Source organism: Balaenoptera ricei, chromosome 6, assembly GCF_028023285.1.
Source record: "Balaenoptera ricei isolate mBalRic1 chromosome 6, mBalRic1.hap2, whole genome shotgun sequence".
Classification (NCBI taxonomy): domain Eukaryota; kingdom Metazoa; phylum Chordata; class Mammalia; order Artiodactyla; family Balaenopteridae; genus Balaenoptera; species Balaenoptera ricei.
The window spans coordinates 38,671,486-38,691,105 of NC_082644.1; the positions used below are offsets into that span (position 1 = coordinate 38,671,486).

General features: G+C 33.2%; 1 protein-coding gene across 6 annotated transcripts in view; it reads left to right on the plus strand.

The window, feature by feature from the left end:
• The window catches only part of AGTPBP1 (ATP/GTP binding carboxypeptidase 1), a 178,751-nt gene that overhangs the window by 49,949 nt on the left and 109,182 nt on the right, over positions 1-19,620 (plus strand). For 4 of the 6 annotated variants that reach the window (XM_059924507.1, XM_059924513.1, XM_059924508.1 and 1 more), the window contains exons 4-10: positions 1,272-1,339; positions 5,744-5,807; positions 6,215-6,361; positions 6,966-7,097; positions 8,881-8,974; positions 15,220-15,257; positions 18,106-18,314. In XM_059924507.1, the coding sequence (XP_059780490.1) occupies positions 1,272-1,339; positions 5,744-5,807; positions 6,215-6,361; positions 6,966-7,097; positions 8,881-8,974; positions 15,220-15,257; positions 18,106-18,314 (752 nt within the window). Of the gene's footprint in view, positions 1-1,245; positions 1,340-5,743; positions 5,808-6,214; positions 6,362-6,965; positions 7,098-8,880; positions 8,975-15,219; positions 15,258-18,105; positions 18,315-19,620 lie in introns of all 6 variants that reach the window. The other 2 variants (XM_059924512.1, XM_059924511.1) reach the window with 2 other exon arrangements.

The following is a 19,620-nucleotide window of genomic DNA, read 5'->3' on the forward strand; positions in this document are numbered from 1 at the left end:
TGGATACTATAAAACTCCTAGAGGAAAACATAGGCAAAACACTCTGACATAAATCGCAGCAATATTTTTTTGGATTCATGTCCTAAAATAAAGTAAATAAAAGCAAAAATAAATAAATAAATGGGACGTAATTCAACTTAAAAGCAAAGGACACCATTGACAAAACAAAAAAACAACCTTTTTTTTCTATTTATTGTGATGAAAAGGATCATCTAGTTTCCATTTCTACTGAAAGGGAGAAAATATTTGCAAATGATATGACTGATAAGGGATTAATATCTAATATATATAAACAGCTCATGCAACTTCACATCAAAAAAAAAACCAGACAGCCCAATTAAAAAATGGGAAGAAGAACTGAACAGACATTTTTCCAAAGAGAAAATGCAGATGGCCAACAGGCATATGAAAAGATGCTCAATATTGCTAATCATCAGTGAAATGTAGCTCAAAACCACAATGAGCTATCACCTCACACCTGTCAAAATGGCTATTATCAAATAGAACACAAATAACAAATGTTGGTGAGGATGTGGAGAAAAAACCCTTGTACACTGTCATTGGGAATGTAAATTGGTGCAACCACTGTGTAAAACAGTATGGAGCTTTCTCAAAAAACTAAAAATAGAGCTACCATATGACCCAGCAATTCCACTCCTGGGTATATGTCCAAAAAACCCACAAAAACACTAATTTGAAAAGATATATGCACCCCAATGTTCATATCAGCATTATTTACAATTGCCAAGATATGGAAGCAACTTAAGTGTCCATCAACAGATGAATGGATGAAGAAGATGTGATATACACACACAAGCACACAGACACACACAATGGAATACTACTCAGACATAAAAAAAGAACAAATTTTGCCGTTTGCAGCAACATGGCTGGACTTGGTGGACATTATACTAAGTGAAATACGTCAGCCAAAAAAAAATACTGTATGATATAACTTAAATGTGGAATCTAATATATATAACAAACTAGTGAATATAACAAAGAAGCAGATTCACGGATATAGAGAACAAACTAGTGTTGCCAGTGGGGAGGGAGGGAGGGACAATATAGTGGTGAGGAGTGGGAGGTCAAAGTATTTGATGTAAGATAGGCCACAAGGATATGTCGTATACCACGGGGAATATTATCTAATATAATATAATTATAACTAATATAATATCTAATATTAGTAAATATTAACTGTGTGATAAAACTATATGTAATTTTTTTTCTTTCATGTTTTAGAAGAAAATTTTTTTCCTACTTTTCAGAAAAAACAAGGAGAGAAATGACAGCCAAAGGTTCTACAGGAATGGAAGTTCTGCTGTCAACATTAGAGGTAACTCACTGACATGCTTTAATTATGTAGCTGTTAATAGCAACCAATACTGAGAGAAAAAAAATGACAAAGTACAAAATTTTTATCCTAGAGGTAGAGCCAATGAATGGAAGTTTGTTTTCTTTTTTAAATTATTTGGAACGGGGATATAAACATTCCAGCATACATTAGATAAACCTCTAAGTGTATTTCCCTATGATTATAATGATAACCATATTTTAAATCTTTACATGCCATTCTAATTGGTAATAGAAAATAAAGCATTAGTTGCAAATAAATCTTTAGCATAAAATAAATGATTGAGGGACTTCCCTGGCGGTCCAGTGGTTAAGACTCTGCGCTTCCACTGCAGGGGGCATGGGTTCGATCCCTGGTCAGGGAAGTAAGATCCTGCATAATGCGTGGTGTGGCCAAAAAAAAAAAAAGGATTGAAATTGGAAATTCTCATTTATTTTGTTAGTTATACATTTATGATTAAGTTCACTTCATACATTGGTTGAATAACTATATTATATCGATATTAATTAAGTTTCAATGCTAGTATAACAGTTTGGGGTGGATCAGCAAGACATAGTCAGAATCAAGATTTTATATTTTATTCAGTGCAATGTTAAAAATAAGGAGTGAGTGAGTACATTGTACACCTTAGACTTAAACAATGTTATATGTCAGATTATATCTTAGTAGAACTGGAAAAAAAATGATCAGGGAGTGAGTTCATGTGTGTGTGTGTGTTTTTTTTTTTGACTGTGCTGCATGGCTTGTGGGATCTTAGTTCCCTGACCAGGGATCGAACCTGTGCCCTCAGCAGTGAAAGTGTGAAGTCCTAACCACTGGACTGCCAGGGAATTCTCTGTTTTTTTTTGTTTTTGTTTTCTTTTAATTGAAGTACAGTATTGATTTATAATATTATATTTTTTATAGTTTCAGGTGTATGGCATAGTGATTCAGTATTTTTACAGTTTATACTCCATTAAACGTTATTACAAGATAATGGCTATAAATTCCCTGTGCTATACAATATATTCTTGTTGCCTATTTGTTTTATACATAACTTTGTAACGTTGTATTTGTAACTTCATATTTGTAACTCAATTCTGTACCCCTAATGTGCCCCTCCACCATCTTCTCTCCCCACTGGTAACCACTAGTTTGTTTTTTGTATCTGTGAGAATGTTCCAATTTTGCTTTATACATTCATTTGTATTATTTTTTAGAGTTCACATATAAGTGATAGCATACAATATTTGTCTTTCTCTGTCTGACTTGTTTCACTAAGCATAAAATTCTCTGGGTCCATCCACATTACTACAAATGGCAGAATTTCATTATTTTTTTATGGCTGAGTAATACTCTATTCTATATATATATATATACCACATCTTCTTTATCCATTCATCTGTTTATGGATACTTGGGTTGCTTCTATATCTTCTTGGCTATTGTAAATAGTACTGCTATGAACATTGGGGTGCATATATCTTTTCAAATTAGTGTTTTTGTTTTTTCTGGATATATACTCAGGAGTAGAATTGCTGGGTCATTCTGTAGTTCTATTTTTAGTTTTGAGAAACCTCCATACTCTTTTCCACAGTGGCTGCACTAATATACATTTCCACCAACAGTGTACATGGGTTTTTTTCTCCACATCCTCGCCAACATTTGTTTTTTGTGTTCTTTTTGATGATAGCCATTCTGACAGGTGTGAGGTGATATATCATTGTTGTTTTGATTTGCACTTCTATAATAATTATCCTTATTGTACATCTTTTCATGTGCCTTTTAATTTGTTGAGACTTGTTTTGTGGCCTGGCATGTGATCTATCCTAGAGAAGGTTCCATGTGCACTTGAAAAGATTATGTATTCTGCTGTTTCGGGATGTAACGTCCTGTAGATACCTATTAAGTCCAACTGGCCTCTGGTGTCATTTAAGACTACTGTTGCCTTTTTGATTTTGTGTCTGATGAGCTGTCCAGTGATGTAAGTGAGGTGTTAAAGTCTTCTACTATTATGTATTATTGTCAGTTTCTCCTATATGTCTGTTAGTCATCACGAATTATTAGAGAAATGCAAATCAAAATCACAATGAGGTATCACCTCACACTGGTCAGAATGGCCATCATCAAAAAATCTACAAACAATAAATGCTGGACAGGGTGAGGAGAAAAGGGAACCCTCTTGCACTGTTGGTGGGAATGTAAATTGATATAGCCACTATGGAGAACAGTATGGAGGTTCCTTAAAAAACTAAAAATAGAACTACCATATGACCCAGCAATCCCACTACTGGGCATATACCCAGAGAAAACCATAACTCAGAAAGACACATGCACCCCAATGTTCATTGCAGCACTATTTACAATAGCCAGGTCATGGAAGCAACCTAAATGCCCACCGACAGACGAATGGATAAAGAAGATGTGGTATATATACACAATGGAATATTACTCAGCCATAAATAGGAACGAAATTGGGTCATTTGTAGAGACGTGGATGGACCTAGAGACTGTCATTCAGAGTGAAGTAAATCAGAAAGAGAAAAACAAATATATATTAACGCATGTATGTGGACTCTAGAAAAATGGTACAGATGAACCTGTTTGCAAGGCAGAAATAGAGACACAGACGTAGAGAACAAACGGATGGACACCAAGGGGGGAATGGGGGGGTGGGATGAATTGGGAGATTGTGATTCACATATATACACTAATATGTATAAAATAGATAACTAATGAGAACCTGCTGTATAGCACAGGGAACTCCACTTCACTGTACAGTAGAAACTAACACAACGTTGTAAAACAACTATATCCCCTCCCCCCCAAAAAAAAACTATAGGGTGCAAGATAGTTTTGTACAAGGATGTATTGTACAACATGGGGAATAAAGCCAATATTTTGTAATAACTGTAAATGGAAAGTAACCTTTTAAAATTGTATAAAATTTTTTAAAAATTAAAAATAAAAAACTGTATTCAAAAAAAAATTATCCTACCTCCCTGGTAAATGAGTTAACAGTGCAACTTCCATTCATATTCCAGTGGCCTGAAATCAGTCACATGGCCCAAACCTAATTGCAGAAGAGCTGGAAAATGTGGTTTGGCTGTGTACCCAGGAAGAAGATGAACACTTAGCAATATTGCTCCTGCCGCAGTCTATTCTTTTCTTTAACAAATGTTTGTCTCTCATTCTTCCAACTCTGTCCCCAGTAAGCCAGTGGTCCAGTTAACACCCCCAGTGCTAAGACGAGGGTCTCTGGTTAATGTGTGGTCCTTTTTCTGGTCTGGATTTGACTTTCTGGTTCCATTAGTCTCTGCCCTTAAATGGTGAAGTAGAGACAACACTTATTCCCTTTTGGAAAGGGGAAGAGCAAGAGTCCCATTCCAGTCACTGATACATTGCAATTCCGAAATTCCTCTAAATAAACACTGTAAAATCCTTCTACTCTGGGGATGAGGCAGTTCCTTGAATAGGCCACAGTTCTGCTGTCTGTGTGGTTTTCTTCATCCAAGCATTGCTTTTAGTAAGAGAAATATAACCAAAGTACAGTATTTAAACATTTTCTCTTATTAGATTGGTTGTTCAGACTTTGGGAAATAGTTACTTTTCTGCATTGTGGGTTGGAGTGTAAATTGCTCAATGAAGAGCAGGTTAGTAATATCTACTATCAAAATAAATGCCCATATCATTGACCCAGAAATTCCAGGAATTTATCCCATGTACAGTTGTACTTGCTTCCCTGTAAGTGTATGTACTTAGTTTTGGTTGCAATTTTTAATAGCAAAAGATTTAAAAAATTTAAATATCCCTTTGATAGGTGACTGGTTGCATAAACAGTGGTATTGCCATGCAGTGGAATATATCATGTGGCCCTTAAAAAAGGATGAAGAAACTATTTATTGACATGTAAAAATATCAGTATAAAAAATAGTTACTTATAGAGCAGTAATATCATTTGGAGAAATAAGTCTATGTATACATGTATTTTTACATGGATTAGTTTTACGTGTGCACACTATCTTGCTGGATACATAAGAAATTGATAATGCCGTTACTTTTTGAGAGGGGAGCTCACTGGATAGTCACCATATATACATTGTAGTGCCTTTTATATTTTGATACATTTATTTGTATTATCTATTTGGTAGAAGTTGATGAGTTCAAATGACAAATTAATTCCTGTTGATAATAAGAAAATAATAGCTCAGATGATTTCCAAAAAATTTTAAGGGCAATAAGAAGAGACTGAAGTGATGTGTGAGAATAGTGAAAACCTGAATACGTTTATTCTTAGAGAAACCAAAAAGGTCATCTGTAAAATATAGGTGGTTCCCGACTGACAGAAAAAGTTTGGGAATCACAAATTTACAATGTTTTAATAAAGCAAATAAACTATTTATTTCAGAACACGAAAGATCTTCAAACTACTCTTAATATCTTAAGCATTCTTGTTGAGCTGGTGTCAGCTGGTAAGTTTTTGTTTCCTTTGGTGTAATTTCTGTTTGTAAACAATGATCAGAAATGCATCATGTGTACTTTTTTTGGAATTTTCTGATACTCGTACAGAGGCTATTCTGAGTATTGGAATTTGGAAGCGAAAATGTCATACTCTTGTTGCTTTGTTTTTGGTATCTTCTGGTGTCCCTCAAACCCATGTCTTTTAGAGCCTTGAATGTAGAGTTTTGCATCACTTTTATTTACTGTCTGCGCTATTTTTTAAACTAACATAAATAAAATAAAATTTTATTTTGATACTATTTGTTTGCTTTCTGAAGTCATCACTTTTAATACTTCTTTAAAGCTAACAAGTTGTGATATCTAATATGTTACAGAAGAATTTGCGATTTCAATGTATTTCTTTCAAAAAACTTCTTAGGTGGAGGTCGAAGAGCGAGTTTCTTAGTCTCCAAAGGTGGTTCACAAATATTATTACAGTTACTTATGAATGCCAGCAAAGAATCTCCCCTGAATGAGGAGTTAATGGTGCAGATTCATTCCATTCTTGCAAAAATTGGACCGAAAGGTAAGGGTTTCATTTGTATGACTTTCAGGTGGAACTATTTTTGTTACATCAATTCTGTGTGCCTTGAAACTGGTAAATTTTACAATCTAAAATGCTACTGCTTTTTCTTGGTCTGAGTCATGGAATGCTTTTTACAGTCAACTAGTGACCTGCAAGAATTTAGGATCCTAAATTTCTGAGTAATTCTATTGCATATGGTGGAAAAAGGAAGAAAAAATGCATTAAAGTCAGAAGTGTGTCTTGGTGTGTGTGTCCCTGGCATATATATGTTATAAAAGATACACGTAACATGGATATTGTTGAGGCCAGAAGGAGGGAGTGTGGATGGGAATGCTTTGAGGAGCATGCAGGTAGAATGTGTTTGCTTTTCATTAATAGTCATCTTATAGTCATGTCTCAGTGCCTAAAAAGCTTACAGACTAGTTAAGCTTTTAATCATAATCATATAAGAAAGTGATTACAGCTTTAATTATCTCAGATCAACTTTTAGTTGATAATAGGAATTTATAACATTAGTTTTAGAAATTTAATCGTTTTATGACATTTCATTTTATTCAGAAGTTACATATGAATAAATTGTGTTTGTTCATTTTTTTTTAAACAGACAAAAAATTTGGAGTGAAAGCTAGAATTAATGGAGCTCTAAATATAACCCTGAATTTGGTCAAACAGAATTTGCAGAATCATCGCTTGGTTTTGCCTTGTCTTCAGCTTTTACGAGTATATTCTGCCAACTGTGAGTATTTCAGAGCAGCTTTTAGTTAGCTCAGTGTTGTGAAGTTAACACAAAATGAAAATTTTGTACTTTAACTCCATAAATCTCTAAAATTTGTGGACAAGGAAAGAGAATATTTAATATGGCTCTTTGTAATTCTAACCCCCCACCACAAAAGTGAGGTAGGGTAAGAAGGTGAGTTGACAAAATCTTCAGAATTCTCATAATTCCCCCAGTTTGTAAAGGCATGTAGTAAGGGGGATGATTAGGTGGCCTGTGGAAAAGATTTGGAGGAATATGAGGATATTGGCAGCTGGAAAAACTGCTATGCCTATTTGGATTTTCACAGATGAGAGGAAAATTGAGAAGGAAGGAATGCGGTGGCATAGTCACATGGAGCTAATTCTCTTCAGTAATGAATAGGGAAGTAGCAGAACCGAAAATAAATAGCACAGGAGACTCTGAGGAAGCTGGAGAAAACAGTAATCACAGGGAGAGAGTCTCAGATGAAGTGTCTCCCAATGGGCACGCACACACACACACACACACACATACACACATTCTCTCCCTCTCTCACTAATGTAATATTAGGTCCCAAGCCCCTGAGGTATGGATTTTCTTCTATTCCCTGACAATGGGTTTGGAATGATTAACAAAACACCCAGAATTGAGACTGTACAGTATATATTATTGCAGAACATCATCACAAAATAATGATAATCAAAGTGGTAGATGTGTGTGTGTGTGTATTTATTTATCTGTATCTATACTTTGACAGTATAGCTAAAGGTGTACTCACAGGAAAATAGTTTTGAACACTTAAATAATTAACACTTAAATAATTAAGAAGTGCATAAGGAAATGAATTAATTGGCTGTTTAAACAAAGAAATTAGGAAAAGAGCAATAAACATAAGGGAAGCAGAGGAATGAAATTGTAAAGAAAAAATACGTTATGAAGTCTTCAAAAGTTGATTTAAAAAATAAAACAGATAAACCACTGAATGAAGGAAAATGGAAGACAAAACAGACTAAAATTAGAAGCGATAATGGAGTAATAAACAGATATAGAGGAAATTAAAATTGTCATACAAAACTTGAGGAACTACATTTTTGGTGGCATTTTATTTAATTAAGCACCAGGAGGCCAGTAAACAGTGTATCTATAATTTTTAAGCAATATTCGTTCAGGGTTGAAAATGTTAGGCACAATTTTCTGGTTAGGTAATTATTTGCATGTTCTGTCTAAAGTTGTTACCTGTTTTTCCCTACTGCAGTCGCTTTAGTTAAGGTTCTCATTACCTCTCACCTAGACCACAGTCTCCTAATGTGTCTCTCAAATCCATCTTTCCTACAATGCTGTTAGATCTGACCTGTATCTAAAATGCAGATCTGATTTGTTGTTCCTTTTGGGTAATTCCCTGCAGTTGAAAGAATTAACAACTTCTAGGACCTTTCATAATTTGTTCTAACTTCTTTTCCCACCTCATCTTCCCATTGGCATGCCTTTGTCTAACACTTTGTTTTAACAACATGTAACTGCAATTTCCCTGCAACTTCCCATTAAAAAATAAAGCAAAAAAAAACCCTTCCTTTGAAGTATTGACTAAGGTGGACTTTACGAGGGACTTGAGTTCACATTTACTAAACAATTTCAGAGCAGCTTTTAGTTAGCTCAGTGTTGTGAAGTTAACACAAAATGAAAATTTTGTATGTATATGTTTTTGGTTATGTATCACACGTATACACATTTCTACTCCCTGAGGTTTTAAAATCACTTTACATCTTTTTTTTCACCTTCCCAGCTGTGAATTCTGTATCCTTAGGGAAAAATGGAGTTGTGGAACTGATGTTTAAAATCATCGGACCATTTAGTAAGAAGAATTCCAGTCTTATGAAGTGAGTAAATGTTTTAAGTGTAAATAGAGGTATACCCTTTGTTATTTTGGGCCTTACCATCTTGATCTGTACAATGAGCAGGTTGAGTTAAATTGTATCTAGGGTCCTTTCTCAGTTCTTAAATAGTGATTTAATTATGATAAAGATTTTCTTTAGTATAAAGTTTAATCTTCAAAAATATATCAAAATTAGATAAATTCATTGAACATAGTGTTATGGAAATTCAGACTTTGAACATTCCTAGGTACTATAATAGGAAAAAAGACCATTTATAAATCTCATTCATTCAGAAACATTTATTGAGTGCCTACTATATTCCCTACCCAATTTTACAGTCTTTTAATGACTACTTCCTTCAGTCTTACAATTATCTGGATATATTTTAAATTTATACATTTCTTTTTTGTCAGAATCATGTTATTCTTTTTCTTACTTTGAGATATGTATATATATCTCAAAATATGTGTTATATATGTGTGTATTTGTGTGTGTGTGTGTGTGTATATATATATATATACACACACACATCCATAAATAAATAAATAATAAATAAATACACGCACACACACACATATGCACATATTCATTTGTAGGTCTTTCAACCTCAGAAAATAAAAGCAGTTTCCAGTTATTTCATTATGTTTAGTACTTTCTTAAGCCAAATTAATGGTCATTCTTTAAAAAAAATTTTTATTATGGAATTTTTCAAATACAGCATTTATATTATATTAATTATTACTTATTATATTCAACAGTTATCAACATTCTGCCATGTTTGTTTCATTTATTCCCCCTCCAGACTTTTATTTATTTTTCCTGGGGTATTTTTAAGCAAATCCCAGATGTTATCCACATATATATGAATTTCTGTAAGCAAATACCAGATATTTTCTCACTTTTCCCCTAAATACTTCATTATGTAACTCTGCTAAATAGGGACCTAAAAAATAACCATAATACTATAATCATGCTCAACAAAATGATTAATTCCCTAACACAATCTAAAATCCAGTGTGTTTAGTTTTCTCCAGTTGTCTCCAAATGCCCTTTAAAGCAAATATCAGCCATCAGACATTTATACTGTAAATTCTTTAGTATGATCACTATCAGACATAGTTTTTTTCTTTTAGTGTTACCAAAGTATCATTTCTTTGTTCAACAATATTAATAATTCTTTAAGATCATCTAATATTTTCTGATTGTCTAAGGAATGTCTTTTTTTTACAGTTGGCTTGTTCAAATCAGGATCCAAATAAGGGCTCTACATTCTATTTGATTGATAAGTCTTGTAATTTTTTGCAGTCAATAACAGGCCCCCTACTTTTTTTTTTTTTTTTTTTAAATCTTCATCCTTCCTGTTTTTTTAAATTTATTTATTTATGGCCGTGTTAGGTCTTCGTTTCTGTGCGAGGGCTTTCTCTAGTTGTCGCAAGCGGGGGCCACTCTTCCATCGCGGTGCGCGAGCCTCTCACTATCGTGGCCTCTCTTGTTGCGGAGCACAGGCTCCAGATGCGCAGGCTCAGTAATTGTGGCTCACGGGCCCAGTTGCTCTGCAGCATGTGGGATCTTCCCAGACCAGGGCTCGAACCCGTGTCCCCAGCATTGGCAGGCAGACTCTCAACCACTGCATCACCAGGGAAGCCCCCCCCTACTTTTCCATTCTGTTTTGTTTATTTGTTGAAGGAACTGGGTGGCATCTTATAGAATGTCCCAACATAGATTAAGATGACTGTATACTGGGGTCACTTAATTTGTAGGTATATCCCTCAAATTTTCTGTAGACTGATGGAGCTTGAGGCTTGATTAGATTTGTTTGTTTTTTTTTTTAATGGTCAAAATATTTCATAGTTGGTGCTGGGTCTCTGTTTTGCACCCCTTAAAATCATTGAGTTGAAATGTTCCATCCTCTTTCACCTAAAAACTTAGCAATATTTCATAGCATTGCCTGATCCATTATTTCTTAAAAGGTTCCAAAATAGTGACTTTTCTAATTTTCTCATTCTTTCTGCTTTTATTAGCTGTGATTCTTTTATAAGGAAGAACTTGTCCACATCAACTATTTGGTTAAATTTTACAAATGAATAACGTCCAGAACATGCCCAGTCTTTTCACCCTTTCTTAATAAAGGTCAGATATTTAGCTTTTACCCTTCTTGAAAATGGAAGCTTACTTGCACATATAATTATTTATTAAATATTTTTTGGTGGGATGACAGCATATTTACTTATACAAAGATCATACACACAGTCTTAGAGCATCTGATGAGATGTGACAAGATAAAGAAAATGATTGTTCACAATTAGTAGAACCAACTTCCAGCACTGATGTAGTGTAGTGAGTGGGCTCTGGAGCCAGGCAGAACTCGATTTGTGTGTTAGCTCTTACTGGCTTCATGATATGAAGTAAGTTGCCTAACTTTTTATGCCCCAGTTTCCTGTCTGTAAAATGGTAGTATTTGTGCATACATCATGAGGTTGTTACGAGGATTTAATGAGGTGATTCTTGTAATTAGCACAATGCCTATATTAATGCAGTGTAATTAGTTTAGGTGAGTAATGTAGTAATGTGGATGTGAATGAATCCTAGTTAATATTAAAAACATATTCTTTATCTTTAAAATTGTTATGCCTTGTCTCTTCTTGATCTTTAAAGTACTTTAAAATTAATCTTTATCTTGGTTATGATCTCCTACTTAAGATCTACATTACTCTATTGTAACCAAGTTACCAAATCTAATATAAAAAGTTCCTAGGAGAAAAGAACATTTCACAAGTATCTGTATAATATACAACGTGGAATATTTCCAAAACCATGTAGAAATCAGTGGGTCTAAACTTCTGAGAAAGCAATGTAAGTTATCTACATTATTCCTTCATTCTTTTTTCTATATTTTAAAAAGAAAAATTCTTTAAACTTTATTTTTACTTTAAAAAGGATAAACCATTCATTGACCAGACATCTATATCATGATTCCTTTATTTTGAATAATTGTAGGATCCTCCCCCTTAATTAAACAATCTCAACATCTAGAGCATTTGTATACCAGTTCTTCCTCCCCTTAATGCCCTGCATTTAGTTAGTTGAAGAAGATTGAGGGTTATTATTTATGTTTGAAGAGCGACACTTCCCTTTAGAATTTCCTTTCCTTTCCATTTTAGGTTTTGGATTTAAACATTGTTAATCTAGAAGGAAGCAACTCTAAAAGTTATTGTAACTCTTTCCGAGTTTCACTACAGGTTTGGAGGTTATTGCAAGGATTGACGCCCCCCCAACTTAAATGACTTCATGAGTACCTGGGGCTTCAGTTTCTCCTCCCTCGCTGCTCCCAAATGAATAAGCCACAGGCTGCTTTTAAAGCCATTGTTAGTTATGTTATTCTGTGTGGGACTTATGAAGACTGAAAAATATATGAGGAAGTATAAAATATTGGTGCTGAGAAATTCTAATCAACATATAAAAATGTACTTTTCAATAAATACTATTCTGTAATTGTTGGGTAACTTTTATATTATAAATTCATACTGGCTTATAACTGACATAGAATTACAGAAATTCCTTTGTACTGAAGTTTTAAAAAATACCTTTTAAAAATCATCTTGGTAAAACTGTCAAGACGACTTTGCACCAAACTTCATAATTTCTTTTCATCTAATGGGGCTGTGGAACAAGCATGATGGGCAGAAGGAATTGGGTGTATATCCAGTCTTGGCAGTGTTGAAGAATAAACATCAAGAGAAAAACATGTAGTTTAAGGCTTAGAAAATGTCAGAGCACTTCTGTTTGGTTCAAATGTGTTGTAAACAACTGCCAGCAGGCAGAAAGACTGTTTCTGAAAGTACTGTTAAGATTTTTAAAATTTTGAATTAAGACTTAGCTGTAAATGGGAAAATTCTGAGTTCATTGCAAATGATTGCTGCTAAGCGATTGTACTAGTTTCCTAGGACTGTTGTAACAAAGTACCTAGTACAAAGTTGGTAGTTTACAATAACAAATTTATTGTCTCTGGAGGCTGGAAGTTCAGAATCAACTTGTCAGCAGGACCAGTGTTCCCTTTGTAACCTGCAGGGGAGAATCCTTCCTTGCTTATTCCTAGTTTTTGGTGGTTTGCTGGCAATCTTTAGTGTTCCTTGGTTGTAGGTGCAACATTTCAGCCTCTGCCTCTGTCATCATATGGTGTTCTCTCCTTGTGTGTCTGTCTTCAAATAGTCTTCCCTCTTTTTATAAGAGCATCAGTCTTGATGGATTAAGGGCAGTCTACTCCAGCATGACTTCATTTTAACTAATTACCTCTACAAAGACCCTGTTTCCAGATGAGGCCAAGTTCTGAGGTGCTAGAGGTTTGGACTTCAACATATCTTTTGGGAGGAGACTGACATTTCTGATTTCATAATTTTCTTTCTCAACAAGAATCTTGTGTGATTTATTTTTCATGTCACTTAGTTTTTTTGTGACCCTAGGCATATTATATTCTGAAATCCTTAGTTTCTTTATTCATAAAATGTGCCAATTCTATGGACTAGGAATTTTCTTTTTAAAGAATTAAACTAGAAAACACATATACAAGGCATGTGTAACAATTTTTGGCATTTATCAGGTCTTGCTGAATGAAGTCTTCTTTTCTTTTTTCCCCAAAATTGCCATTGTACTTAGAAGATCCATTTAGTTCTGATTTTGACCAATTTAAAAGTCATCCTTATTCTGATAGTTTTACAGTCTTAAGTGCATTTTATTGCATAATTATAAGATTATGAAAAGTTTCTTACTGATGATTCAGTGCTGTGAAAATTCTGTTAATAATTTTATAGTTTTCATTTACTTTTAACTTGCCATTACCAAAACTGCACATTGTTTTGAGAAAGTTACATGCAGGAGTTTATATTTTTTAGAGCATATACTGTTGTTTTTATTTTACAAATGTTATCATAAATAAATGTTTATATGGGTGCTTTATTTGTGTCAATAAACCAAAATGTAACTGTTAACAACTTGCTCTAGAGGGTAGCAGTAATGAGCATTTATTATAAATGAGCACTTAGTCTGTACCTAGTCCTGGATTATTGTTTCAGGTTTTATTTTGAACCAATATCCATCTTAAATCAGTATCCGTTTTAAATCTTCTAAGTCATCTTAGAAGTCATCATCTGGTCATGCTATGTGTACCACGAATGTGTATGCAGCTTTATTAACTTTATTACCTTGTTTTCAGTTTTAATTTCTTGAGTAGTTTTTCCATAGATGTGTACACTTTATTACATTATCTAGATTGTAAAATTATCTGTGAAAGAGATAACTGTTTTCTAATTTTATACCCATGAAGAACCTGCTACTGTGGGTATCTAGTAGGCATTCAACAAATGCTTAGTGATGAGTGAAATGCTTAAATTTGACAGTGTACAGATTTTTATGCAAATTAATTATCCTTGTTGCAATCTTACTAAGAGGTGCTGGCTTATATTTTTAAAGTTCCTGAAAGTTCCATTTCTTCAATAACTCATTTTTAAAAAAATATTTGAATTACAGGTTTTCCACAGTGATGTCATATATATTTTTAAAGCTGATTAATGGCCACTGATTTCACTGTGTGTAACTGTACATTTATATTCAAAGAATATATAAGTCCTCTAATGGGCGGTGAGAAATTTTGAGATGTTAATTAGGTCATTATTCTCTTTGGTGCCGTATGGCTGAAAAATGTTAAGGGTTCATACTTCCTCTCCCCAAACCTCCTAGTTCCAAAATATTTTACATTTGTTATCACATTAAATGTTAGGATTATTGCTTGATAGAGCTAAAATACTTTGAAGTCAGATACCTACGAATATCTATAGAATTTTGTAGTCGCAAACTTTGTGTTAAAACTTGTTTTTGTTTTAATTTTTTTGTGAATCAGAATCTATGATTCTTAGTATTATTCCTTTGTGAACTCTGTCCCAGTCAGACACAGGTACAATGATTCCATTCACCTAACCTCCGATAACGAAGACTTTTAGACATTGTTAATTTTCTTCTTTTTCTTTCTTAAACATTTTTTTTTGGTGCTCTTTTGTTGATATTTCAATCTTCCTCATATCCAATTTTAACCTGAAGGAAGTGAGGCATATAGAGAAATGCCATATGTAATTGATTATAACAGGAATGACATTTGGAGTAGATACTAATAACTTATCTGAAAAGATTGTATGAATTTACTATTGTAGATTAATTTTACTAGTTTTGTTGTTGTTTGTGTTTTCTCATGTTGACAGGGTTGCTTTAGACACTCTTGCTGCATTGCTAAAATCAAGTAAGTTTTTAAATACTAGAAATACTAGATACTATTTTCTGAGTATTCTATCTACTATGTTAAAGAAACTGGAAATGTAGATTTAGTTTATGTTTATAAAGCTTGTTCATAATAATGTCAAAGTTGATTTTATCTTTTAGTACAGTTGATTGATATACATCATAACTAAGATCATTTATGTTTATTGAGCTCTAATTTATCAGTACATTTATATAATTTATTCAAGTATATTGACTTCCTTTTTCTAAGTTACTTTTATAAACATAAAGCCTTGTTAGTAGGGGAAAGTAATATGTAAATATTATATAGTATCATTTTGAAAAAGTGATGCTAACATGGCCTTGAGAACATCTACCATGAAGAGTATCTTTGACAACTACTGTCTCTGTATAACATATGATTTTCAGTTAGGACATCTTTATTAGAAGTATTATTTCTACCATAAAATTCAAATTTATAACATTAAAAATGACTTAATGTAAATTTACACTTTGCTAAATGCATTTACAGACTAAAGCACAATTTTTTTAATCTTCAAAATTGAAGTTTTGGAGGAAATGTGTCTTAACACAATATGGTGTTTTTGGAGAGTAACCATCTGCATTATGTGCTTTTTTTCTCTCCATGATACTCAGTGTCTGTATTTTAAATATTAATTTTTGTTAGCGCTCCCATTCCCCCATTCCATTGGTTGATTAAATTAACATCTTATTTAATCACAATAACATTTAGTCCTAAAGATCTATGTTGATGGCTTTCAATGTTATTTTTCCCCAAAACTGTCTATTGAGGGTGAGAACAACTTGCCCTTAAGTTTGATGAGAAGAACAGTAGCAAATGATTAATCGATTGAGAATCTGATATTTGGTAATGATTTATTAAATTTAAAGAATCACCTTAGGTATTAGTATTATATACTAGAGTGCATAAAGTTCAGTTAACAGTTTTATCCTTGAAATGAAATGTGTGTTATTCAATTAGATTAGCTATGTAGCTTTGTTTTCATATATGATGTGATAAACTTTAGACCAAGATTAGAATACTTGGATTAATTTCAAAGATATTTGTAGCCTTGCTTTGATGTGCCCTCCCTGCCTTTGTGGTTCAAATTGTTTAAAGATTAATTTTTAAATTAATGTAGGCATATTTTTTGATTTAGAGTAGATTAAAATAGCCATTAAAACTAAACTCTTATTAAAGCTTACTAATTTTCAGAATCACTGATGACAAAGTCACTAATTTGAAGTCAGTAAAAACTAAAACTCTTAAGTTTCAAGTATTTTTAGATATCAGTTAACCTAAAATGACTGAAATGCTGATATCTTCAGTTTTAAATAATACGCTTCCTTTTACTCCCTCCCTTCTTCTCCTTCAAAGGAGGATGGTGGGCAAACATATCTGTTTGCTCCATCAGGTAAAAAAGTAACTGACAAGTAAAGGCTCCTGGATTGCAGATAGCTCTGTTCACTTCTCTTAAGAGTCACTCAGCACCTGTGTTTGAGTTATGCACAAGTTTTTTATTTGATCTTCAATAAAGAATTTAAATATTTCTCATAAGTACCATTTAGGCTTTTGGGAATTCCAGTGGAATCTGGAATTACATTTGTAGCAGTGGAATCTGAAATTACATTTGTAGCTCTTCCAGACACAACAGAGGTATTAAACCTTTTACATAAGAAAGTGCCCCGCTCCTGCCCCTGTGAGTTTCTTCCAGCTCTCAAATATCAGAACATAATTTCTAAGAGGGCATTAATAAGTTTGTTGATCTCGGTGTCTTTATGTTTTAGGTGAGTATTAGCACATTTAAAACTGTAGTAACTCTTTCAGGCAACTAAAAGCAGCACAGCCTTACTGTTGCATTATCTTAGTGTCCATGCCATGAGCCAGGTGGTCATTTTATACGTAAACGTAGATGAGGAAGAGATTGGTATTTCTTTCTAATTAAACAACCTCAGATGGGTTGGTATTCCACATTATCTTGCACTCTTATCATTGGCCCACCCATGTGGTGCTGGGTGGCTCAGGATGTTGCTAAGATATGATTCCCTTGCTCTCATCTTAGTGAAATGCACCCTTCTGGTTAAAAATCTTAAATATTAACATTAAAAAAATGAAGTACATCAGATTTATGGATTTATTTCTGTTAATTTTACCCCAATAAAATTGACTGTTTACAAAAAAAATTTTTGATGTAGTTTTTTCATATATTAAAAAATTAATGACAATAAAGCACTATCTTCTAATCATATAATGCTTCTTACATTTCACTTACTAAAAAGTTGTTTAAGTATTTTTCACTTAGCTTTGTTGTAGCATGGATATTTATATAATTGTGGGGGTAATTAAAATTTAAAATAATTTCAATAGAAACACATAAAATTTGTAGTAGGAGCTACAATCCAATGGAGTTTATTTCACACAAAGATTGTAATAGAAGTTGCAATAATGATAATGGCTTTTAACAAAATCATAGTCACAGCTAGTGAGGTAAAGGCTTATATATTCCTTTTGGTGTAATGAAAGTCAGTATATTCATAAGTTTTAAAATATATGAAAGTTTTGTTAGTATTAACATTTAAAAATATACAACCTTAATTGTGTTAAAGATATTTTGATATTTATTAACCACAAAACAATATATGGGCAGGTTTCTGGAAAATTACCTGGAACTTGTCATATTTATTTTGTTAGCTAAAAAATATTTAAATATGTGGTTGCCATTTTTTTTTGGAAAAAAAGTATTGTAAGACTTCATTACAGTATTGTGGTTATGTTTTTAATTTGATTTATTCTACCAGTGTCTCTTATTATTTAAAAAATATTCTTTCTCAATTTTCTTTTGTTAAAGAAACAAATGCCAGGAGAGCTGTAGACAGAGGATATGTCCAAGTCCTTTTAACAATTTATGTAGATTGGCACCGCCATGATAATCGGCATAGAAACATGCTCATTCGAAAAGGAATTTTACAGAGTTTAAAAAGTGTTACAAGCATCAAGTTGGGAAGAAAAGCATTTATTGATGCCAATGGGATGAAAATTCTTTATAACACTTCGCAAGTGAGTTTTTAATTTTCTTCCTATTATTATGATTATCTATTAATGATAGGATTTGGTTCTTAAGAATACTTATTATTTCTAAAAATACTCAAAAAGTATGATAAATATATTAAAAAAATCCGAAAGCCAAAAGGCACAATCGTTTCTGAAATGTGACATCAGACTGAGTTCGAGAAAGTGCTCAGTGCATATCTCTGCAATATGAGGTTTTTCCCCCATACGTAAAAGGAAGATGTATATAAATCTCTCCACTGGGCAGGAAGGGATTCCATATAGCCACGTTTTCTAAGGTGTGCAGTTGGCTGTACTCAGTTTTGTATGTTCCCCTCATAAGTATTCATGAATCCTTTATGGCTGGTCAGGCAGATATGCTGTTTGTGAGTGTTCTCAGTGTCTTTCTTCTGGAGAGAATATTTTTAAATAGTGCAGGTACAAAAGTGAAACCTGGCGTTAGGAATCCTGGTTCTGCCAGCCATCTTACGCATAAACCTTCTCAACAATATCTTTAGCAAGATTCTAGCATCTGTAGAAGACTGTCAGTTATGGAGAGTGGGGATATTGCAAAGAAACCTTTTATTTTTACAAGGCTATAATTATTAGAACAAAATCTGTCTTGAAAATTCCAACCAGTCATCTTGGTTGTGCCCTCTTGGTCTTACGCACAACAAATAATCTTTTTCTGTGTGAGAGTAGTTAAGAACAATCACATGATCAATCACATGCACTTATTTTTACTATTCCTAATATAGACAGTGATGGATATTTAATATATGAGGAAGAATTTGGTTGACTTTGTTTATGCCACCTCACATTTATGAGCCTTAGTTTTTCATCTGTTTTGACAGGTCAGGTGTGAAGATTTCTATTGAAAATTTCACAGGTTATCAAAGTGCCATCTAAAGCCATCTAAATGTCAATTGTCAATAATAATAACAGTGTTATATGAAATAGTTTCAAATTCCCTGTTCACTAGTCCTTCTCAAGATTAGATACCAGGATAGCAAATTAAACTCTTACAACTTAAAATTGTGATATTCAGGCTATTCTTTTATAAGTTGAACAGCTAACTTATTAGGGGTGCTATTGCATGATAACTGATAGAATTTTGAGAAGGGCTCAGCCAAATGCACATTCCTTTTTATTTTCTACACCTTTCTTAATTTCTTAATCTTTCTTCTTTTTTTCTTCTTCCCTTAAATTTTCATTTTTATTTTATACCCTAGGCTTGCTAAATGCTCCCTGAGTCACTCATAGATATTACTTAGTGCTTTGGTGACTTCTGGAACCAAAGATGGTACTGATTTCT